Raw genomic sequence first — 26,734 nt, 5'->3', positions numbered from 1 at the left:
GTTGTGGAATCCAACTTAGATTTAAAAGCGTTTATTTTCGATCTGCGATTTTCTGTTGCTATAAGTAATATTGATTTTTACCCCGATCAAGAAAATAGCTTCAGAAATGCCACTAAATACGCAAAAGAAAAATGGTGGGTTATTGTTTGGAGATAGATATATGTCACCACGGACTTTTTGTAGGCCTTAATATGTACGATCCCGTTGTACATTATTGTGTTAAAACTCGTAAGGTTTAGTCAGTATTAACAATGAAAGTGCTCACAAATATCAATTTTCGCATTATACATACTTGTCTCTACATTGTATGATTAAAATATCGATATACCATACCTAGGAAACTGCCCATATAGTTATAATATAGTTCATAACGAAGCGAACAGTGAAGTCCTTATCGATGCACAAAAAAACAAAAACAAAAAGCTACTTTAATTTATACTACGCACTGATTGATATAGATACAGTTCAATATATTGTAACAATAATTATTCAGCACCTGGAGCTTCTAATAATCTGATGACAGGTTTCTACGACACTTTAAAACTACATTTCCTACTTCCAGAAGGTAATTGTACACCTTCAGTTACAGTTTGGGGTGGAAATATTTATGACGGGAGCCGATGATACTTTCCCCGCCTCCGCCCAAGGCGCGGGTCCGAGAAACGGTGATGACATGATTAATATTTGGGGCTCGGCTTCCAAAATTAGAGGAAGAGGAAGCCATTTGGCTGTTTAAACCGTCAAATGGGCTAGCAATCCACAAGCCCTCAAATATAAGCTCATTTACATATAAACCAATTAATTGTTAAATTCAAAATCGGTGGTACAGACAGAGCCATCTTGCAAGAACCTCCTAACGCTAGATTATGCGGGCTGTAATATTAAAAGCACTTAAAAGTTTGGCTTGTTGCACTGTAAAATATGAATGTACGCAATCGATTATAATTAATTATTTTAATTTAAAGAAACGCTAAAAATACCCAAACATGGAGCTGACAATTGTTTACATTTTTATTTATTTTTAACAATTTATTATAACAAATTTATTTTTATAATTATTTTTAAAATAATTTGAGATAGTTACAAAAAATTTATATTATTACACTAGTAATAAAGTTTAAATTAAATAATAAAATTTAAATTAATGTTATATTAATTATATAATATTTCAGCTAGATGATTCGAACATTTTTTTTATTGAATAGAATATAAACATCTTTTTTCTTAAAGAAACACACACACACTTGCTGGGAAAAGGTACAATTTTGCATACATCTCTCCAAACTTCTTATCAAATTCGTCCAGTTAATAAATTAATAGAATGGATCAAATAAAAGGATCATCCAGCACACGTTAATTTTGTTTTACAATATATATATATATATATATATATATATATATATATATATATACATATGTACCTCTTTTGTTTTATCTATTCAAATGTAAATATATTTCAAAAAATTGTAGTATATAATACTAACTAATAAAATATATTTAATAATACTATTATAATTCCTTAATTATTTACTCAATGTAAGATAATATGTCCATTTATTGGACATATGCCATTTTTAAAACCAAGCAAAAAATAACATATTAGTATTTTTGTGTTTATTTTTTAAATCTACAGTGTATTCAGTTTTAGAACGACATACGCACATACAGACAAGGTCAAATTTTACCTTTCTTGCAATAGTTTTTTTGCTCTAGAGATTTTATAAAATTTTCAATAACGACACAAATTGTTTGGGTGTTTCTGAATGGGAAGTAGAGTTCAACTTATTTTGTCTTTATCGATAAGAAATATTAATTTACTCTAAAAAATTGAAGAGAGGTGAAATATTATATGGGGAAAACAAGTTCCTCAATTACCCTATAGCAGATCAACTAAGTTCTACCGATACATGGAGAGTTATAAATTGACACTGGACGATACTGTGCAGATTAGCAAGCAGTTGTGGTCACGTAGACTCAGCGAACGTGATCTAACTCTCTGTGACCGGGATTCAAATCGGCTCTGAACTGCGATTAATTGATAAATCTGCGAGCCTGTTCAATGCGGTGAATTAAGAGTTGTGAAAGTATTCTTGCAGATTTACGAACATGTATAGTCCAGTATACACGAGAAATGCTCTGTCGTATGGCTGAAATATAATCGTAGCTTAGTTGAGAATTTAATTTAGATTTGCAATGAGAATTTTGGCTAATTCAGTCTCTCTTGAAAGTCGCAAAACTGTTTGGTTTTCCTTCATCAAATGTTTTCATATTAATATTGGGCGTCTCAAATAGTTAAAAACACTTTTTATGCTCAAAAACATGTAATAGGAGCATTTATAAGGACTAATAATAGAGCTAGTTGCCGATCTCTATTCGAACAAACTAAAATTTCAATTTTACCTACAAAATATGAAATTGTGATAGCAGTATACAGAGATCCCTTATCATTTGAGATTTTTTACCCATAAACATGTGTGAAATACTAGACAAACTATTTTTATTTACTCAATACGCAATTTAATTATTTTTATAAAAAGTCCACTTGGCATTACGTTTATGTAACAAACATCCAACAAATTTTAAATCGCCAACTTTCATACAATTCTGTACGAATTGAAAGATATTTTAATTCATAATTTTACTATAGTGTAGGAGAATTTTAAATATTATCCTGGGTTATAAAGTATATGCTTAAGGTTTACATTTATATTTTTTTATTATGACTAAGCAACTTCTAGTTTTGGCCGATGTTATTTTTTTAATTATCAAAGCTGCTGTGCTTTCTGTTTGACACGGATTGGTCGGGCACGTCATATCCTCCTGGTACTCCATTTCTGAAGGCTCTCTTGTGCTTCCTGTTTGGCACGGGGTAGCTCGTATATGATTTTCCATCTCTGGTTTATTATGATAGCCAATGTTATTGCTGTGTGCCTCTGTAGTTCCTGTTTGATTCGTGTTTGGTACTGGTTCCATCTCTGGTTTAAAATAATAATCAAAATTATTGCTATATAAGTTATTTTTTATAAAATTTGTGATTTAAATGCAATAACTTACTAGCAAATAGAAAAACAACTTCTTTAGTGATCGCTTAACGAATATAGCCTATCGCTTTCTTTGAATTTGGTCATATTTGAGATAGAAATTATGCCCAATTGATTGCTGTTAACATATTTAAATGAAATGAACATAAAAATAAAAATGGTCTATAACAAATGATTGGTTAATAAATAAAAATTATTAAGTCACAACTTTAAATTGATTAGGACACTCTACATTTCTTTCAAGACCTCTATTTTATATCCACTGAAACATCCAATTAGCTACTCCTGTTCTGAAGTTCTGGACATGATACTGGTATAGCTTTTCAGTATTGTACAGAAACTAGGAATTCATCCAAAGAACGTCAACATTTTAAATTATACACATTTTAATGTCAGAAGGTTCTCAATTAAGTGGGGATCCAGAGCCGCATCCATGTTAGTTTTATAAGCACAAATAGACAAAGTTGTTTCAGTGAAATATGAATATGAAAATATTTTAGGCTGTGATTGTATACCATAACAAGCTATATTTTGTATTTAGTAAAATAATTTAGATTCGTGATAATAAGATTTTATACTAATTGATTGGGGTTTAGAGTGTAATCTTTTGTAAACAAAATTTTCTGATTTAGTACAAACGTTTCTGCAGTATAAATCTTCTATTTTTATCTTTATCTTTGAGAATGGGAATACTATCGATAAAACCTAAATTGGGTATAAACGTATTTAAAATTAAGAACCAATTAACGAAAAAGTACATTTCTAAAAAAACAGAGTAACGATAAAAATAAAAGCTAAATAAGAGTAAAATTAAAACAAGATATTCTTTATCTATCTAAATAATATTACTTTTGTAGTCAGATGCTCCTGAAATAAGTAAACCACTCATAATCCTATAGCTGGAATAATTATATTACACAATACTTTTAGTCAACTCTCCTCAGTATTATTTTGTTTCAATTCCGAGAACGATTTAAAATCTTCGAACTTCACAACTTTTATATAATAAAATTAATTGTATTGTAATTATTTATTCTTTTATATTGACCGGTTGTTGTTTGATACACGTGTAATGTAAATTGGATTTATATCTATAAAATCGAAACAATATTTAATATTAAAATTCTAGTTATAAAAACTATCTATAAAGTTCCTTTTTAAAATTAAAATCCAAACTATTTAAGTACTATATCCCACAAGTGTAAGGTAGGAGCAAAAACAATGTTATATTTTGTATTAGGGTTAGGGTGGTGAGTGTTGTTTAAACAGTCTGCAGATATAAAGTCAAACAGAATTTGTGGTTTGTGGTTATAAACGCCTCATGAGTGTGTTATAATAAAATATGATGTTTCTGGCTTATTTCAATCTCTTCGTTTACAAACCGCAAAATTGTTTCAAAACTCTCAGTATCCAATTAACCTCATAAAATTATTGCCACATCACATATTACCTGTTTGGACACATGTATCAGGAAGATAGCTCTTAATAAGTTAGTTATGTTAGAAAGTTATTGGAAAGCAGCAAAATATCGGAATTTCCTGAGAAACATACAATTTATTATATGGTGGAGTACCGTCATAAGGAGCAAATCAAAATTGTTTGAATCCTTCGATTACAAATTATGCCTAATAAGTACATCCTTAATTGCATACATAATTATCATTTAAGGGGCTAACAAGTAAAAATATTGAGCCATTAAATCTTTTAACAAAATGGAATGACAATATATTATTTCAAAGATTGTTATACTTAATCTATCCACCGTCCACTGAATAAATTTTATTAGAAAACTCAAAGTAAACCAAATATGACTTCACAATTAATTGTAATTTTCTGAAGAGTAAAAAACCACTATATGACGAAATTTGCAATTATTCATGCAGTTATATAACTTTTTTACGATTTGTGAAGAGTTTTGGAACCAAGATGGGTTTTCGTTACCTGGACATTCCTGTCAACGATATAATGAAGTAATATAATCTCAGTCCTTCGGAACAATGGTTTTATCTGACTGATTTGCTCTTTCTCAATCGACTTGTAAACGGATTCATAGACTGTCCAGCTCTACTAGCCAAAATTGACTTTAGAATTCCAGGGTCCAACAGATCCACTGAACTATTTACTCACAACCACCACAGGACAAATTACCTGAAGGCTGGACCCATCGCTAGATTTTGTACGGTTGGAAATTGAGTTCCAGGTGAAGCGGACGTCAATCAAGACAAACTAAAAATATTTAATAGAAAGATCATAGCTTGCTTCCCTATATAACAGTGACGCCTTTTGTCCATACAAAGCATCTTTTTTTTGTTGTGTATAAATTATTTTTCTATTTAACCTTTTCTATTTAGTTACCTACCATTGTTTTGCTATCATTGCCCATGTAATTAGTTGTCTCTCTATTATTTATTGTATATTACTGTTATTATATATTTACTTGTTAGTGTTATGTATAAATTATTTTTCTATTTAATCTTTTCTATGGAGATTCCTAATATTGTTTTGCTACCATTACCCATGTAATTAATTGTCTCTTTATTATTTATTGTATATTACTGTTATTATATATATTTACTTGTTAGTGTTATGTATAAATTATATTTCTATTTATTCTTTTCTATGGAGTTTCCTAACATTATTTAGCTATCATTGCCAGTGTAATTAGCTGTCTCTCTATTATTTATTGTATATTACTGTAATTATATATTTACTTGTTATTGTTATGTATTAATTATTTAGTTTTCTAATATTGTTTTCCTACTATTGCCCATGTAATTAGCTATCTCTATATTATTAATTGTATATTACTGTTATTGCACTCGTATATTTACTTGTTAGTGTGAAATTACTATCTTGGTCTTAATTGTTATGATTATTGCATTGGCAACTATATGTTTTGTTTATACTCATTAAACTTCAGTGCATGTTACACTCATATGTATATTTGCATTACTGTTTTGAATAAAAATAAAACAATAAAAAACGCATCGATCACTTTTTCGATGTTTATATATTATATACAGTATATAAATTCCTTAGAATTGTTTTGCGTATACATTTAATAGGTTTAGTCAGATCATATATTCTATTAGTCAGAGAGTTGGTAAGCCAGGGCGACAAGAGGCACTTGACGTTTGAGTATAAATATTTATGAGATCAGCCGGTTGCTGCTCCGGTGACAAAAATAATCTCCGGCAGTTTGGTTAATCTCGAGGATTAAGTTAAGAACCACCACTGTTTCGTAACCTCGCATAGTTGAGAGTTATAAAAAGTTTTAGAATGACTAATACCTAGTTTGGTTGGTCCCTCCGTATTAAACAGCTTATCGTAGAACCATTTGTAATTGAGTTCCAGATTGTTAACTTTAGTGATCGTCCAGAGCCGATTAGCACTGTAGAGGCACACAACCTGGTTTTCCATGAGATCTAATGGGGAAATTTACCGTAAAAAAGAAATCTATAGTCAGCCGTGCTAATTGTATTGGAGGTCGAAATAGGACGGCATCAAAAGGGTTAAAATATGAAACGGTATTTTTTTCAAGATTGTACTTTTTCTGCCTTGATACACTTAAAACTAACCCTCAGAGATATAAGTATTAGTTTGTTATACCATCAAAAGAAAACTAAATAAAAAGACTAAAGGTCCCCAATTTAATAGTCTGTGTGGTTGATGTAACGTTTATTTTTAAGTGAGACAAAAAAGCTAGCTGTTAAAGTAAGAAAAATATAATCTTAGTAAAGAATTAATATTTAACATGTTTAACCCTTTTGGTACCATCCTATTTCAACCCCCAGCTAAACTAGGGCGACGGATGATCAATTTATTCTTAGGGTATATTTTTCTACCAAAACCGAGGTTGTACCGTGCTAATTAATACTAGTCGGACTAAGACTATAGAAAATTTTACTTTGACTAATAATGGAAGCAAAAATTTGTTCTAAATTAGTAAAAATTCCAATTTTTTAACTATTACTTGATTTAAAAAATTATCTACAATACAGTGATTGTGGGATTCATTCTAAAGAATGACAAACTATATGTGCTGTATTAATAACTAGGTTCATCTGTTTTGGAATGAAAATTATTAATAACACCATTGAGTACTAAAGCCCAATCCCGTTTCCTAATTAGCCGCCATTTTGTTTCTGCCGTGAAGATCGCATTTACTATTGGCAGAGATCAATAATACAAGTGTCTAGTTAGTTTTTAGTGCTTAGTCAGTCAGTACAAACCTACTGTGACCAGTGAATTTTGAGTTAAAATTAGTTCATCTTCCTCTTAGTGAAACGTCTAAAATCTGATGGTGTCTTACACCTGACGCCTTGAACATGGAGTCATGTTCGTCTGAAGACTCCAGATGACATCGTAGTGGACTCAATTGTGCATCTGATGAGACAATGAGAATTCCTATTCAACACACTATATTGTGTCGCTGATCTCGAAACTGTGAAAAGAGTAAGTTTATTTTGAACTTCTTCGTCGGATCACTTCTGTTGGATCACTTCAGACGAACATGACTCCAGATTCCGGTCAGGTTTCTGAAGGCATCAGATTTCAGACGCTTCAGTAAGAGGAAGGTGGATATAAACTAAAAAAAGACACTGATTCTTCTCTACTCTATTGTGGCCTGTATTCTACAGTTCGTTCTCAATTATTAGTGTGCATGATTTAGACATGGAGTTGACACACATCATATTTGTTGTGACTACTGACATACATGCTTGTCACAACCCTCTAGCATGAATAGTTTATTTTAACCCAGATTTTATTTATACGTTAGGTTATTTATCCACCTCAGGAAGAGATCAGGTTGCAGATTAGTAGTGTTACTGATTTCTTCTATCACTAAACGATGGTAAAGTTTGGAAAAACACTCTTCCCTTCAGAATCCCTCCATTGTCAAAAACTAACTTTAAACAGAGACCACCATTAGATTAGTACCATTCAATGTATTATGTTAACTGCGTTAATATTAAGATCAAACTTATCAATACCAGTATCCAACATGCCAAATTAACGTAACAGAATATGCACATTCGTTAGTCAATTTTTGAAACAAATGAAGTAATGGTTTTACCACATTCTCCAGAGACGTTGACATGAATGGTATTTTTAAGTGTAATTTCAGTTCATATGACGAATAATAGATTTATGATGATAAACGATTTTTGACCTCATACATGGGGTCTTTTGCATTATACAACAGTATGTCCTAAATAATTTTCCGTTCAAACACAATTATATTTTACTGATTTTGAGTTCGTAGCTATTAACGTAGGGCATCACTAAAGATGCTGCTGAAGCAAGCGCTGGTGGCCGGAGGCATTTCTATTACATTGTCACATTTCTTGGAAATCTTCCAATGCAACAGTTCAGATAACAATATTTTATATCAGAGTGTTTGTGTAGAAAATTGTTTAACAACAGCGGGCGTGTAATAGAAAAGACCCCAAAATATAATTTTTCGTTAAGTTTTAAGGTTATGTAGTATTCGTTTTGGATTTTATGCATAAAAAGAACATTGAGGGCTGAATAAAGTAGCAACTATTTGAGAAAAGACATGCTTCAAGCGCATGGGGTTCTAATATCAATGCATAAACAATTAATAAAAAATAGCGGAGATGAAAAGTAAACTCGTATAGTTGCACTTTTGACGAGCTACCTGTTAATGCAGTATTATATTTTATTTTAGATATTAATAGACTTATATTTTATGATTCTACCCTAAACGAAATGTCGTGTTACTGTTACAACACGTCAAAAAGGCAAACGTCCATATTCTTGTTATATGCGTTCGGGCGCTAATTTAGAATTTGGGCAATTTCGTCATTGGCTGAGCGTTAGCGAAGCCTAAAACTCGAACTGCTGAACATTTTTATTTGTCTGTTGCACGATATCTCTAAAACAAACTGACCTAAAAACTTAAAATTTTGTATGCGGCTTCATTTATAAGTAACCAAAATCGGGTTCGACGATGGTGCGTGTTGATCAATGAGATGTGGCTGAGCGTTAGCGAACATTTTCACACCGATTTTATCGGTAACCATGATGGCAACTAGAAAATTGCAGAGTAAATAAATTTGTAAAAATTTAGTTCAAACATATGGCAACGTAATATGTGACATAGTAACACGTTTAGTCAGTAATGAAATGAGCTGTAGAATGCAAGCTCGCCGAAGACTGTAACGTGGTGTGAGGTACTCCTACCTTATTTTATCACAGTGGATGGAATTAATTCTGCCTAACCTAGTATTTAGGAAAGGAATTCTAAGACAATTATCAGGTGGGTAACGAAAGAACTACTAGTGGAATCATTGAGATTGTAGGTTTGATGTGGGGTAATTTCCGGGAGCCGAGGGCAAGTTGGCAGGAGGCTGCGGGAGGAAGCGCCTCACCCAGTGACACGGTTACATCTGTGCTAGTTCGCAGGTCCATGGAGCATGGTAGGGTAATCTGTTTACTTCGGTTACTACTATGTTCATATTAGAAATTGAGATGTTTATAGCACTAAATGGATTAAAAAATCAATGATAATTTATGAAACTGAAGTTGTAAATGGAATTTCCTCGTCCATTGAAGGCTGATACCGAGCTAAGGGCTGAATATTGCTCTAATGTTATTTTTAAATATAGAGGCCATCACAGAAAGGCAACTCAGTCCATTTCCATGTTTTCGACGATTGTAACTTAGGAAACATGATTTTTTTCCGGACATTTGCAATCAGTAACACTACATTTCAAGATCTGCAATCTAATCTCTTCCACAGGTGATTGACTACACTAATGTATGCCTGCAATCCACAATTTCTGATTTTATTGTTATCACTGAACGATGGTAAATTTCCAGAACAATCCTTTCATCGTCAAAAACAAACTTCAAACACTAATTCCGTATGTTTTATTTGTGTTACATATTGTTTACATAAAAAATTTTGAATTTTGGAAAACAATAAAGAGTTCTAGATCAAGTACAGAAGAACAAAGCAGAAGATAATAAGGTAAATAAAGGTGAGAAAAGGTTTGGGACAAGATGAGAAAGTAAAACAAGTAGAGCACTTTTTACTTGAAAGTGTGGGTAGAGAAGACATTTAGTGGTGTAAAGCCAGCTGTTCACGCTAAATGCCTTTCGGCTTTTCAACTTTTCCCTTTCTCCTCGTAAAGAATGACTTTTTTAATTTCTTCTCTCGGAGCGGCCGTCTGAGTCCTGGGACTGAAAGCGCTAATCACGGTGAGATATTCTAGCCGGGCTCAAGAAACAATGACCGGAAGTCTCACTTCTAGCCGGAAGGAAGTGGTCTACCTCCAAATCAGGTGCTACTGTCGCGCTACTACTGTTCTGGTCCGTTAGTGAAGACCCATTTCTTCTTTTCTCTCCTTTTTTGGATCAATCTATTCGATCGGCCTAGAAGCCAATCCCTATTTCCTGTGGTTAGATACCCGTCTAGAGATGGTTAGCGACTGGTAGTTGACATTGAACTATAGCAGTACCAGTAGAGTTGCAGTATTGCTCTTATTAGTTTGTTCAGTAATCGTTGGTTTACCGTGACTACATGTATGTCTTCAGCGAAACTGTACGAATATGTCCACATATGTAGGAATTGTTTGCGTTATATTTGACTATAATGCTGGTGCAATAGATTTAGGATTTCTAGAATTTGTTTTTGTTTTAAATATCTTTAAAAATATGTAACTTCTTTTGATACAAAAAAAGAATGAATCTTTATAATCAGTTTACTTGAAATTGCAGGAATTTAAAGTAAAAAATTTAGGTATCTTTGTAATGAGGCCCACATAAAAACGGATGAAGACAAAAACTATAGCTTCAGGGAGTGACGATGATTTATTTTTAATTTCAAAATTAAATTCTTTATAAAAAAATTTTCAAAATATTCAGAATTGGCATAGAATAGATTTTATATTCATACATTACTTACTCCTGGTATAATACGTGATCCGCTATCAGATAAATAAATCTCACTGTTTATCTAATACAATTAAATTTAATTTAATTAAATTAGAAACTGTATAAAACAGGTATCAAGAACAGCAGGAAATATTCGACACCTGCCAGAGGGAAGGATAAAAAGTAATCCGGTGACAAAAAGACAACGCAAGGCGGCTGAGCGGTTCCGAGGATGTCAAGGCAGACATTAGAACAATTGGCTACCAACTAAAGTATCAGGAGAGCAGAGAGGTGAAGGTGATTCTAACCTTGAGTAGCTGGGAGCGGCAGCAGCGGTACCTGTAGGCTTAGCAGCAACATAACGGTTCGCATGGAGTACAACATTCCTTGCCTGTTTGACTCCTGGTGCTAATTATCAGGGGAAACGCGCTTGTAGAGATAATACAATAAGGATACCAGAACACGTCACACATTCCAGTGAAAGTTTATCCTTCGCTGAGGATGCATGCAAGATTTCAAGCCTATAGCTACAATGTTATTTCTTTGTTGAAATACCAGTCAATTGTACTCCGTGTGTTTGTAAATTTGACTTATTCTGCCAAAAATCATGGAGTGAAATGCACAATTATCGAACTCGATGTGGCCAATATTGATATATTTCATTCAAAATTACAAGTCTAGAGATCAGTTCGTGTTTTGTAAAAATACAGACAATTGAAATACAAGTGATACGTTTCTCTAACGCTCACCAAAAACAAGGCACATCTATTTGTTTTAAATTTCGATTTTAATATAACTTAATTTTATTTTAGTTCTATAGGGACGATCTCTAACTGAACACAACCAAAACAAATATCCTAATCCTTTTATCTAGGGTTAATCTATAGTGCAACAGGCTCTTTGATGATAAAAAACGATTTAATATCGAATTAGTTTCCATTACATTATGAAGACTATTTACTAATGGTACCCGAAGTCATCTACAATAGACAATTTGAAGTGATCAATGTGACATAAGATATAATAAGAATATAACATTATACGTACTTATTTGAAACTGCTTGAATGTACGGTAAATAATTATAAAACGATTTAGTTAATTTTTTCCCACACATTTCGACTGATTCAGTTCTAAAGGTTTATCTCTATGGTAATAGTGGGTGTGAAAAACAGTATTGTAATCGTAAAATGTTACCTTGTTCTACAAAAGCTTTACTTTGTAGAACACATTTGGAAAGCAAACTGAACATTTGGGCGCAACTCTAATATTTTTCGTGTTTCGTCTCCTAATAATTTAAAATATATATTTTATTTTGAAAGATTAGAAAAAATACATTTACTAACAAATTTGGAAATATATCCTTCATTATCGCAAGATTGAAAAATAACAATGCAGATACAGTCTTCATTAGGAAAATGTAATTCTTAAAATAGACAAAAATAATTTTCATGCTTTTCTTTGTAGTTGAACGTTGTAAATAAAAGTTAATGTGAGGTTGTATCGTTCAACGCGGTTTTTGAACTGAATGTATAAATAACACTTTTGAGTATTTACGATGCTATTAATAGAATATCTTCTATTTTTTGTCGAACTGGTTCCTTTATGATTCCTTTCCCATTATTGGCTGAGCGTTAGCGAAGCCTACGACTCAAGGAGTTGGAAAAATGTACATTACTGTATGTCCGTCAGTCTACGCGATATACTGAGAAGGAACTGACCTATTTCTATAACGATTAATTTCTGTAAAGGCAACACCAAATTGTATGATGATAGTACATGTTCCTCTATAGGATTTTGTTGAACGTTAGTGGGCATTTTTACGTTAGTCTTACCGATAATCACCATGACAGCGGCGAAAAAACGTAAACACCAGTTTAGAGTAAAAAGACATTTTAACATGTAGTATTTAGCATAACTATCACAGTTAAATGAGGTAAAACATTGACATTTTGCATACAATCTCAGCGAAGACTGTTACACGATATGAAGTGTAATGTACTCCTGGCGTACAAGAGGCAGTATATTTTGAAGATTAAAATCGCGTGGTACAATAACAAGGGCTTAGGGAACTGTTGTTTTGGCTACTTGAAAAAGCAAAAAAAAGAAAAAAAATCTAAATTGGTTTGGAAGTATTTCTTATGTTTCCGTTTTCATGTGGTATGGATAAAAATGTTTTATTCATAATTATAATGTACCTATGCATGTCTCTCAACTCAATTTCTAACAATGTTTTGTTCAAAATCCAATAAAATAGAATTTTTCGACTAAAGAATCAAATAACTTCCCAGGAATAGTCTCGTGTAGTGTACAATAGGAGTAGAATTGTTCCGAGGTCTTTGTGTATTCTATGTAAAACACCTGATTCGGTTTTAAACTAATAACAGTTTGGGCATCAAAGTTCTGTACAGAAAGTAATACAGAGACTACGGGCAATACCACTTTGTACCGTACGTGTCATTATTGTTATTACCTATTTCGTACCATCGCCTATTCCGTGTGTGATTGGCTGTTTGCATCATTTTTTCGGAAAACCACAAATGACGGGTCACGTTCGATGGGATGGCGAAGACGGACGGTTGGGCCAAGGCCAAGACCGGTTCACACGCGGTACGGTTGCATGTTGGGCAAGTGTTCGTCGATGAAGGATGGGATTTGATTGCGAAGGAGTCGCCAAGGCCGGGCCAAAAGGTGAAGGATGCTTGGGATGCCTCCAGCTCCAGCTGGTCAGTCCTGGAGTGTAGCCGGAGTGGAACCGGTCACTTTATGGACCGATACTCGTATGCTGATTTCCGAGAGTCGGCGTAATGGCGATGGCGGTTGACAGTTATCGTAATCAAGCGCTGAACCGGCCGCCAAGTCGCGGCGCTTGGAACTGGTGCCCGACAATTTACGTTTATTGCGCCGCTCAACTATGTCGACCTCGACGTTCCTGTTAAACACGGTTTTTATACCACGTCACAAACATCTGTTCCCTTTAATTGTCAGGGGAAAACTTGAACACCGCAACAATTTAAGCCACAATTAAACGTCCCGACTCTTAATCACTTGATAATGTGTACAATTTAGTTTCCATTCCGTTTAGCTACTGAGAATGCCAAATTAATCAAAGCGGGAAGAGACAAAAATATCCGGTAATGATAACATGATGACCCTTTACAGAGCAAGAAATCTCCACTATGATTTATGGTCTACCAAACTGAGGTCAGATATCGCAATTAATAACTGTTACATGCTCGCTGTTATAGGGCTTGTGAAAGATATGGATTGAATTCGTAAAATGTATGGAATTGTGAAGATGATCCTAGCAAAATTATTAAAACGTAACGATTTTAAAAGTGTGTTATGAGCAATATCCAAAATGTATTTGAAATTAGTCCAGATACTACAGGAGTCTGCAATCAGAATACAATTAAACAAGTATTTCGCAAGTGATTGGTTGGTGGTAATTTGATCGTAAAATGTACATGTCATTCCAAAAATAAACTAAACTAACTGAAGTTTGGTTCAAAATATTTATATTAACAGGGCCGAAAGAAAATATGTTGTTAAGAGTTGTGATTCAATTATAGTACTCTTGGTCAGTTTGCAACTGCGGTTTGCAGAAGTACTCGGTAATGTATTTCCCTCCAGGCACGTCTAGAGGTGCATAGCCGCATAAAGGTGTTGTAGTTCCAGTATAGTCTAAACAAACTAAGCGGAGGGAGCTCAAGTGGAAGAACAACAATGTTTCAACACGTGAGTATTCGTTGCACAACACTTCAGCATGAACAGTCGTGAAAATGACTACCAAAAGAAGATCAACGTAAGAAACTATTTCATTAGAGAGCAACGGAGAATTATGATCTCTTTCATTAGATACTTTATTAAAAGCAAAGGAAATATATATTAGATAATTGAGAAAGAGTGGAGATTACCTTAGTGGAGTGCATCTGTAGGAAGGTGGCAATGCCAGCTCTGACTCTGTTCTTGACTCCCCGGATGGTTCCTCTAGAGCTACGGATGGTTGCGGCCGCCGGGTCACCCTCTTGGTATCCCTTACATCCGGCGAAGAGGTCTTCATCGTCCTGTCGCGCACTCGGCACTTCCGGTTCGAATCTGTTCTCGTTCAAGTGGAACTTGTAATAACTGTCCGGGTCGAGAATCGGCGCGTCTGGGATCTTCTTGCGGTCCTCGTAGGTCCTTTCCTCCACGACGGAGTTCCTGGAGGTGTTACTTTCATTGCTGACTTTCTTCGTCAAGATTTTGTGCTTTTCTCCTGTTTCTGTCAAGGAGACTTCGGAGGTTCTCTCGGTTATGTCTTCGACAACGGGTTCTGTGGTTTGAAAGATCCTCGAGTCCCCTTGTATGACGGGTTCGATGGCGGCCTCCTCCTGCTTGCCTTCGGTGCTGCCGTCGAGTTCGCTGCTGTTGAGGGAGTCGCAGCTGATCTCGTCGTCGCTCTCCACCTCCGCCCCGCTGCTGGTCAGGCTGCCACCTCGCTGGTGGTTAACCCTGTTCACGGTCACCGTGACGGCTGTCTTCTTGGGGAGCGGAGGGGGCGTGCTCCCGTCCAGGTCGCTGCAGGTCCCGCTGTCCAGAGTGTCGCTGGGGGAGGACTGCCCGGAGGTGTAGAAGTAGTAGGGAGAACCTCCCCGCATCTCTTCGCCCTGGATGTAGTCCGAGGAGATGTTGATGCGGACGGTGTTAGCGCCCGACTGCGGCACGGCTGCCGGAACCGGAACCTGGACCGGCTCGACGGGGTTTACTCTGATCTTGACCACGTGCTGCTGCTGCGACTGCTGCTGCGGCCGCGAGTGTCGGGTCGCCGAGACGATCACGGGAACATGGGAGGAGCGCCGGGTCTTGGCCGGCAATGGCGGTGGAGACTCCATCTCCCCTCACTGCCACATACCCCCACCTGCAACATAACTCTTATCGTAAAGTGTCGCAATGTCATCTTCACTTTATCTACAATAAGAGAGCTTTTATCTCAATTAAAGTACACTTCAGACGTAACAACAATCATATGATTACTTGAAAAACAATCCCTTTCAAAAATGACTATTTTATCAATCCCAGTAATCACTTCCAAGAAGGTAGAAAGTGATATAATTTTAGTACAGAATCTTCAGTTTGTCTAATTGGTACATGAAAAGGCACTTTTGAAATAAACAAAAGCACTTTGGGTAGATTGTGACAAATGTTTCTTATCATACAAGAATTGTCTAGAAAAGGCGTAGTGGGTTCGATTTTGCCCATCCCTGTGGTTGTGTAACGGTGAGTAATATCCTAAGATCTTATAAAGCAAATGTGGTAAGAAATTTTGCATAACAACACGGACACTAAGGAAAGTGTTTATTCTGAGGAAGATTTGAATTTCATGGGTTCAAAATCAACTCCATTCATCGCTCTTTTAACGAAAAGCTCATATTAGTTTAGAGCATTTACAACAATCTCCTGGATTTTTAAAAGGACACAAAAAGTTGTATGTGAGATTTATACAAAAGATAACTGATATAGTTGCTTATTATAGAATCCGGCCACTGGAGGTATAATGTAACTGCTGCATCTCGGTTGACTGACACGATGATGGGGTCAGAGTACTAAACCTTCTATTGGTATAATAATAGGAGCCATTTCCTCGGAGCAAGGTCACGATACCGTTTGCTGATGTTCCTGTCGTGATCTGGAGTGTGGAGTTGAGTTTGTGTGTGTTGCACCTCTCCAGAGCTCGAGAGAGGCTGTAGCATAATAAAAACATTCTGTTACTAACTCTCTGGAAAGTCCTAACCATTCCATAAATCTACTTTGATAAATGACCTGTGATATTTCATGAACTCTACAGCTTTGTAAAGTATATCATTAATTTAAGACTGCTTGTTCAAATGCTTTAATGCAATGTCCTTACAAAGATATTCTTAGATAGGTCCTTGATATACACAATTAGCCGAATCTTTTGAACAATTATCTCTTAACAAGAACAGGAACAAAGTGACTCAGTGTCTAAACCCCTTCAAGTACTCATTACAGTGGTTCTCCAAGTCAACCATAACAATTTCAGAAATAAAACTTCAGGAATTCTGGAATAAAATTGTCCAGAAAGTAAAGTACATTCTCGAGAGTTCCCACTGAATTACAATGGAATCAGTATTTTGCCATGCCTAATCATAAAGTTCCTTTTCTACTTGTAACCGTACACGCCTTTAGAATGGGACAATACAGGGTGTTCCAAAAAGAATGATCCACTTAATATATACTACACTATTGGAACAAATGTCTCCTGAAAAATAAAACATCACTGGATGTGATAGGCGTGGTTGCAGTTTTAGAAAATCCCCGCTAGATATTTTAACTAGCGCTGACCTTAAGTGATCCTTTCGCAAACGTCATCATACCTCAACCTTGGATAGAACTCAAAGGATCACACTCAAAGAGGTTTACACTCTCCGTATCCTAGTTCAACTGCCATTAGACCATATGACTTTTCTTGTGAGGATGCGTCAAAAAACATCTTTATGTTCCTCACTTAACTCGAAATATTGAAGAGATAAAAACAGAATAACAGCTGCCGTAGGCTCAATGTTAGAATACACCTTATGCACAGTTTGGTTTGACTGGATCTATTGACTAGTTCTCATCCTAGCAGCTGCTGAAGGACATACAACATTTATGTTATATTTCATTCTTTTATTAGTATTTGAAAGTTCAATACGTTTGTGGGAAGCTATTTAAAAATATGTATAGCAATTTAAACTCCCTTCTGTATATTAAGAGATTTAACATTATTCACGCATTTCTTCCAGATTAAGTTATGTGACCTTAGTTACTATAATAATCCTATAACATAATCTATTTTAGCTGCATTTCAGCAAATTACACAAAATTATCATTGATATTGTGTTATGCGCTGAGCGAACGTGTAGAAGAGAATGAGACTTCAGGCGATTAACTGAAAGTGAGTTCGCCATGGTTTCAAAAACGAGAACTCTTGTAAGTAAACCGTTTGGCCGAAAAATGTGATCAAAAGTAATAATTGTTTTTTTTTAGAGAACGGAATTGAATTTTCTAGACTATGACACTTTAAAACAGAATAAACAATAAAGAACAGTATAACTATTAGGTAAAGTGTACCTTTTTAACGTAGTAATACGTTTGACAATAAGATAGTAGTAAATTGATTGTATTAAAGACGATGAAAAACAGAAACCTCCGTTTTGTTTTATTTTAGCGTCCTTTAACGTAAGCCGAAGTATGTCGAATTTTGTAACAGTGATAGTAAAGTTTGAATCAGTGTGCAGTGTAATACTTTCGCCGAAACTCAATACATTGGCCACGTAAGCAAAATAAATAAACCAAATAAGAATAAGAAATAAAATAAAATAAAAGCAACTTTTTGTGAAAAACGTTTGAAGCTGAATACAAGGTTAGTCAGCGAAGCGTGCCAGATCTCTTTGTATTGCTGAAGTTGAACCTCGCTGGTAACAACAATAGCTCTTCACAATTAGATTTTGAAAATATTGACGTTGCATTTTAGAAGAAAACAACACAAGATTAGTTATAATAATTTTGCTTTTACTGCACTAACATTTTCTAACTAAAAACTTTAATATTGACGTTGGAGTAATTTTTCCACGGTTTCTTTCAACAGCTTCATAATAACTTTATCTCGGTATTTTGGTATATTTTAACACTTCCACATCAATTAGTAACGGAATTAACCAAGCATGTGTTAATTCTTCCCGTAACATACTCCCAATTTATGATAGGACTTACATAAGTGTTAAGTCGTATTTTTAAGTAAGATATCACAGTCATACAAATTGAAGTACTAAATTGTGTTTTTTAAAAGAACATCAACGCAAAATCACAACAGTATGCGCTGTAAGTAAACATTTTCCAGATATAACTGGTGCAGCAAACAAAAAGACAGACCGGCAATAAACAAAGCGATAAGAGGAGATAAGATAACTTCTTTTACTTTATCTAACAATAATATATCAGGAGTTGACAACTTCATTAAAATTCTCTTATCAATGTTTACTTTAAACTCCTTGGAGATCTCGCTGCACTGAACGTTTGCGTCACAAGCACCAAAATTATTTATCTACAAATCTTAAATTCTTACATCAACACGGTTTTTAATTCTTCATTCTTGTCATTCACTCACCATTTTGTTATATTCCCAGGATGTTTAGATGCCTGAATCAGCTTTACGAACATATAAGGGTCCAGGAATGGAACCACTAATCCAGCCGACATGTCAGGAGAAGGTGATGAGGGTAGGACGGATTAAGTGTGTGACGTACAGCTCGAGGCTGGCATTGGATTTAACTGCCTGTGCTTGTTTTCAAATACCAACATTACACAATAAATTATAAGGGAACTAACGATGTCAAAATAACTTTTATCCCAGGAGAGTTCACTTCTGGCTGGTTTATACCTTCCAGTTGAACCTACACTGGATACAGTAAAAACCAATGTGTCACTTAAATCTGGGTAACCTAAATCGATGTCGAGATTCTGAGGTGCAAGGATAGATGGAGGGGTTTAGTCTACTGCGGGAGATGACTATTGGAGTTGGTGGGGCTCCCCAAGGGCTGTGCTAGCCGAAACATAAGGGCACAAGGGCGTGCCGCCCCTGCTTGCTTTGACTGGAGAGGGTGGTTCAAAGCTGGCTTCCCTTTCTTCCGAGGAGGCACGACTAAGATTAATGTCCTAAATCCTTTCTCATAGATCTTGACAGGAGATGGCCCCTACCCACCTTACCCATCCAGAACAGCCTATTACTCCAGAAGCAGCGCAAAATAAGTGTAATTTCTGAACTTCTTGTCCTAAGAGAACAAATAAGGTCAAAATAAGCTATTACAATTGTCTTTATAGTTATGCTTAAATCTTGGAGGGAGGATTTTTTTAGTTTTACTTTCTAAAAATAACGTTGCTCGACCGATTTTCTCCAAATTTTATAAAGAGCTTTAGTTTTTATTGAACTAAAACGCGTTTGAACAATCATTTATGCCCAATCACGCCAAGAGGGTGATTACAAATTTCGCAGGTTTTAATTCGTTACCAATATGTTGAGAATTCCTCAAAAGACAGTGAGATTGCTAAAATGACAAGTTTTTGTTTTCCACGATAGTACCTTACTTCTTGTTACCTAAGTAAAAAATAGTTTACTGTTACTTTATATGTTTCAAGAAAGAAACACATTTTAAATATTGTAAACCTTAGAGACACTGGCTCCATCTACACCAGTCCGGCAACTATAAACAACCACATCGTTTGCAGATATGGGCTAGACCCGGGTTCTACCAAAACAAAAATTTATAATTAGATTTTTAACTAGTTTTAGAATAATTCACACCAACGCCACATGCCCTCTGAGTGCGGCGAATTTATTTTAACTTCTCCGGATCTGAAACAGCAGATAGAAACTTTGCCAACATCATACATTAAACTTTAACTTTATAACAGCGTCTTAGGCAACCATCATATATTGTATATATATATATATATATATATATATATATGTGTGTATGTATGTATGTATGTATATACATACACTATCTACGTATTTCATGTGTTTTGGATCTAAGCTAAAGATTATGCAGGTTAAAATACTGTAAATTACAAAAACACCCTTTATCGGTACCATTGACCTCGTACTGCATTGACCCTCCTCCTTATTCTCTTTGATAAGATCCTCGCACAGGCCAGTGAGCCATAAGAATGTGCAAGATAAGCTGTAAAGGGAATTGCCCTGTTCTTAAAAGGTTTCCCTTCGAAGACAAATTAGTGTTCAAACACTACGTTTCGAGATCTGAAATTTGATCTCTTCCTCAGGTGAATAAGTAACCTTTGGGTTAGTTAGGATACTTTTTAACCTGAGTAAGAAATTAGATTGCAGATCTCGAAACGTAGAGTCTTTTATATCATTGGAAAATGGCAAATGTCCGGAAAAATCCTGTTTCCTTCTCAATCCTTCCTTTGACAAAAAATACTTCAAACAAAAAACATATTGTATTGTTAATTGTGTTTACTTTGTTTTCCTTAAATATAAATATTTTTGTAACTTTTTAAAACAGTTCGCTAATTAAAGAAAGACACATATGACTATAGTAGTAAGACTAATACACTTCCTGCAAGGAATGACACTCGATAAGGAAATCAGCGCAAGAGAATCCGGTATAGGAACTCCCCCTCCCCCCCAACCCAACACCACAACAGGTATCCGAGACCTGTTTCCACTCTCTCGACCTAGCCTGGTATGGGACCAGCATGCAAATGCGATATATGTCCTGGCAGTGGATGGCGGAGACCCCTGCGTTCTGCCTCGACCAGTGCACTCAAGAGTAATCAGGGTAAAGGAGGATGACACTCCACAAATAGGACAAGTCACTTAAGAGTGACCTTGACTGTAGTAAAATTACCTTGAATTTTTCCCATAAGAACAGTGGTAAACTTCAAGCAGTTTAAAGCCCATAATGTTATTCGTAGAATTATGGTACATGTGCACGTTTTTTTTAAGTTTTTCGATATTTTTTAGGGATCATTGAGAAAATATCAAAACTTAGTTGTACTGAAAAGAGTTTTTATGCTTGTTTTGACATCTTTAAAATAAGCCATTGCCCATAACGCTACGATAAAATTCAAGGTCATAAAACTGCATGAGGTTTAACCTTGTTCATTCACACAACACAATAACAAAAATTCAAGGTCATTTTACAATTTCCGGCTATTAATAGACGCTTTCTGGGGGCCCCTGCTGCTCCATCACTTTGAGCACATGAAGAGTTAAGTGACTATGAGTTAAGTGACAAGAGTACTAATCAAAAGTGAAGCGTTATAATTATATTAACGTTTATTATTTATTTTTTTAAGTTAGAAGATTCCAGTGATGGCTCGGTAAAAATCTAAACCAAAAAGTCCATAAAGTTGAAATATAAATAATTTAAATAATACAATCCACTTTGTGGATTAGCATCAAATGGACAAGTACGATAATTGAAAACCAAAATGTTTGCTATACAGTCACACTTATATCTCGAACCTTTTGCTTAGAACATTGACATCGCTAAACAATAAAAATAAAACTTGCATAAATGGAATTTTTAGATCATTTAAATTGGTCCCTTTTAATATTCTAAAGTTGTGCTATAATAAGGTAAGACATTTCAAGTCCTAACAATAGATATACGGTTTTGTAATACACTTATTCAGTTACACGGATTAAGTGGGTAGGAAAATATGAGCGTGGGTTTTAGTCATCAAAACGATAGATAGACACGTCTGGTCATAAAGCATTAACGAAACTTTATTACAATTTACTGAGAAATTTTTTCCTCAGCTATTGATAAAACACCAGTCAGGCGAACCCAGTAACAAGTTTCCCCAATTACATTTTCCGAAATTAAAATTTAATAAGTATGGCTTATTATTTGTGTTATTGTGAATGTTTTTGTTTAGTTTATTAATTTACACTTACATTAAAACTCCCATTTCATAATAAAGACCAGAGTAAGGAGGTCCTTCTGCACGATACAACTATAAGGATAATAAATAACGGTATTAAGGTTGATCTATTTCCCTTACACTAATATCTGCGTACACAAGTAGTTACCTAGGATTACTAAAAAAACCGTAATGCTATTAAATATTCCTAAACAGAAAAGTCTTATTGGATGACTAGGATATAGGAAGCAATGATGAGCGTCTAAAAAGACAGTGAAGGGTGATGTAGTCAGGAAATCCACTTGATTGATCGATCATAAAGGTGACGAAAAGGATGACGATAGTCATAAAATTACGTTGCAATCTGCAACACTAGTGCTATATACGTTAAGGACTTCCATTTACTTTGATAGGCGAAAGTAGCCTTCTTCATTCTGGTGGGATTTTTGGATTTTCAATCCAAATGTCCTACCTTAGCAGAATTATATCCTTGATGATTGGAAGGATGATGGCAAGATGTCCCATTTGTGTACAACATCAGAAATAAGATCTTTATAAAATTGAAAACTACATACACAGGTCCAAATTACGAAATATGTTCAAACATATTATTTAAGTTCACTATTTTGGAAACGTACATCAAATTTCTAAAACTATTGAAAAACAATGCATCAATCATTTTGCGAATACATACCATGCTTGATGTGGACAATCAATGGAACAAGAAACAAATATTTCTAGACTTTATCAGTGTAGGCCCTTTGAGTACAAAATCTGATGATTTCAGTGGTCTTCAAGCATTGGTCAGGTATAAACGTGTATTATTATATTAACCTATTAACATTTGTTCTAAGACATGGTAATTTATAAGAAAACTTTCTTTATATCACTTTCAAACCTTTTCCTAAAAATGTTTCTGATCATGAAAATCCACCCGTTCGTTTAATACCGTTTCTAAGTTACAATCTGTTTAGTTACTTATAACATTAATACCAGTTAACTGAAATTGTATAAATCCGTAAGATCTGTATTGTAATTGTACGGAAAATGGTATTGTTCCTGAAGTTTTGTCCCTTTAGTTCCTAAAGCCCAAGATAGTATATTTATGATATAAATCCATTATGCATAAAAAAAAACGAGTGGGAACTTTAGGGTATAAGAGCTGCTGTTAACTTCTTTTGAGCTCTTAGAGCTACTATCAACGCTATTGAGTCTCTTGAGCTGCTATCAATGGTATTGAAATCCTTGAGTTGGTATCAACGCTATTGAATCCCCTGAGCTGCTATCAATGGTATTGAAATCCTTGAGATGGTATCAACGCTATTGAATCCCCTGAGCTGCTATCAATGGTATTGAAATCCTTGAGATGGTATCAACGCTATTGAGTCCCTTGAGCTTCTATCAATGGTATTGAAATCCTTGAGCTGCTACCAACGCTATTGAGCTCCTAGATATGTTATCAACGCCATTTGGATCTTTTAGCTGCTATCAACACTATTGAGCTCATTGATATGTTATCAACGTTATTGAGCTCTTTGGGCTGCTATCAACGCTTTTGAAATCCTTGAGCTGGTATTGACATACAACACAGAATGTAATACCATTTCTAGTTTTATATCTTTAGGACGGTCAGAATTTAGAGGTTGTGATTTTGGTCTGGGAATATCGCTCCTTCGATCTCTGGCTTTAAAGGTTCTCACAAACTATGCTCGAGTTAAAGTAATTCCATATTCCGTAATTTAGTTCTATTCTATTCAATATATTCATAAACCGTGCAGACTAGTTGTGCTTTTTAGGAAAAGAGGGCTCCAACCCTTTGACTTAAAGGGTGTGAACATTTATCCTCAAGAAAATATTTTGTTCACGGAACTTTTTTCCAATTTCTGTTATTAATTAATTACCAGGAATTCCAAAACACGAGCTTAAATTTTCTACATTTATTTATTTTGTTTTTCCCAAGCCCACGCAGGTTCTACGGCGAAAATAATGACAAACATTAAGAAAGATTGCTAATCATGTTCCATACTGTATATTTCAGTTTACTCAATCTGTGACTTCCATTAAAGTTCTCGGAGATTCTAAAAAAAAAGAATGTTGTTTATTTAGAAATATACAAGCAGTATAAGAATCAGAATTCCATTGGGAGAATATGATTTATTATTGACGACAACAAAAGCCGATGATAGGTTTAGCAGAGTATACAGAACTCGGTCGAAACAAACAACAGTCAGTCTGTTTGTTGGCTTTCTAAATGTTTTCTCTTTTGCAAAGTAATTGTAAATAGAACAATATTGATACTTTTGGCCTCTATGGGAGTCCCAAATAAGAAATTGTTTTCACTTTAAATGTGTTTGTCTAAGTATATTGGTGGTGAGTTAAAATACCAAATGCAAGAGCCTATTTAAATTTAAAGAATCGCAGAATTATCTAAACGAAAGTACTTATACACGTTCGTTATTTCGTAGGTTTAAAGAAACTATAATTTAGTAAGGACGAGCAAAATATTTTCCAATAAAAATAATAAAATAAAAAAAACAATAAATATATATACCGTACCTATATATTGTTTTTTAAATTTATTATTTTTATGGAAATTATTTTTATTAATAACAATGAAATAGGTACCAAGAATAAAGAAATAAAAATTTAAGTCGTATTTTAAAATGTTCATAAATTTAAACAATAAAAATCTAAAATTTTAACACATCAAACTGTTCCACACAATGATTTGAATATTTTCTTCTTTTATGTAACTATTATCAATACTACGTTCCAACCTAATTAAACTGTACATTCATATTTTTAGGTAGACCCCGATCGTTTTTCTTTCGGTAACAGAATGAAATGGAGATAAGAACCATTTTAAACAGACGAGGTGATGCATTCTTTAAATCTCCATTGTCATTTCCTTTTTGTTGTATAAGTAACATGCAGTACAGTATAAACACAGTAAAATTAGAAAATAGAAACGAACAGAACGTATAACACAGAGTTTCAAATATTGAAATCTGTTCCCTTCTTCAGGAAAAAAAAAAGAAAAGAAAAAAAAAGCCATTTACCTTTGCGAAAATCTTATCAATCAGAATAAGGGGGGGATTCGATAGAGTACAAGGTCGATGGTACTGATACTCAACTGAAACTGTCGTATCTCGAATGCAGATCGTAAGTCCAACGTCTTAGACCGCTCAGCAACAGACAGCTCTTTAGGTGGAACACTGTCCGTAGTCAGACTTTCAACAGCAGTCCATTGTTGCCATTTTTAGTTGATAAGATTTCATAATGTGTTTTGTTGTTGAAAAAGAAGGTACATTTCATAACTCGAAACGTAGTGCTATAATTTTAACGTAAACGGGTGGCAACTGTCCAAAATACTACCACCTTTTCGAACCATCCATCGTCAATAAAGAACTTCTAACAAAGGATCACAGAAGCCAAAGACGGCATCTATAGAGAGGGGAGAAAAGTGGATCAATGCCGGGGGCCATTACAATATCGACGAGGATAATGAAGTTACTTGCCTTGCCGAAAACATTAACGGATCAATTAGTGGTTTACCAGATCCAGTCGTTATGTAAGGCGAGAAAGTCCGCTCCACATTCCCTGTACAGCCACATGACCCACTTCCTCCCTACCTCGTCCGCCTTATTCGAACAATTGAGGGAAACACTTGTCGCCACATTCGACTGTGATGGACGGTACTACTACGTGCCGATGTGCACATGTTCTGAACCAGTGCAGGGACTTTCATACTTATTGGGATTCCAGATGACCACTGACTTTGAAAACAACAAACCGGTTAGACGACGGATAAGTGGTCCACCGATCTAGGTACTTTGGGATGATTTGAGGTTAATGTCACCCGCTTAGGCCATCCGTTATGCCCCTTTCATTTACATAGTATCTCGTCAAGTCAAAATCATTTATATAGACTAGATCCATTCGCGGTTTTGAAACGGAATTAGACATTTAGCGATCACTCGACTGATACGGCTAAGACCAGAATATGTATGGTTCGGTCCCCACCTAAAACTATAAAAATAACCGCTCTACATTGGATTGACAGTAAATTTAAGTAGATAAATTTTTTAACTTACAGATCTACAAGTATCACAACAATTTTATCATCTTTCATTATATTTTAAGGTTACAATACGAGTCATGGTATATTGGTAACTCGTGTAGGGTAGTGATTGGTGAGTCCTATAAAGTTAAGTTAAGCAATGATTTATTTTAACAGGCGATATTTCATCACTTAACGTGGGGAACAACTACTTAAAGGTGACTTCCGAACCACCAGCAATGGCCGGGCAGGCGGGCTGCTTGCAAGGACAGGATCGCTCAGCGGTCAGCTATCCAAGCAGCA

At 34.9% G+C, this 26,734-nt stretch overlaps 1 protein-coding gene across 2 annotated transcripts in view; it reads right to left on the bottom strand.

Annotated features, from left to right (window-relative positions):
* Positions 1 to 26,734, bottom strand: part of LOC124357877 (glutaredoxin domain-containing cysteine-rich protein CG31559-like) — a 288,139-nt gene that overhangs the window by 223,997 nt on the left and 37,408 nt on the right. For both annotated transcript variants that reach the window (XM_046809963.1, XM_046809964.1), the window contains exon 2: positions 14,859 to 15,841. In XM_046809963.1, coding sequence (XP_046665919.1) covers positions 14,859 to 15,815 — 957 coding nt within the window. In that variant the 5' untranslated portion in view covers positions 15,816 to 15,841. The remainder of the gene's footprint in view (positions 1 to 14,858; positions 15,842 to 26,734) is intronic.

This window comes from Homalodisca vitripennis, chromosome 3, assembly GCF_021130785.1.
Source record: "Homalodisca vitripennis isolate AUS2020 chromosome 3, UT_GWSS_2.1, whole genome shotgun sequence".
NCBI lineage: Eukaryota > Metazoa > Arthropoda > Insecta > Hemiptera > Cicadellidae > Homalodisca > Homalodisca vitripennis.
This window is presented reverse-complemented; position numbering and strand designations above follow the sequence as displayed.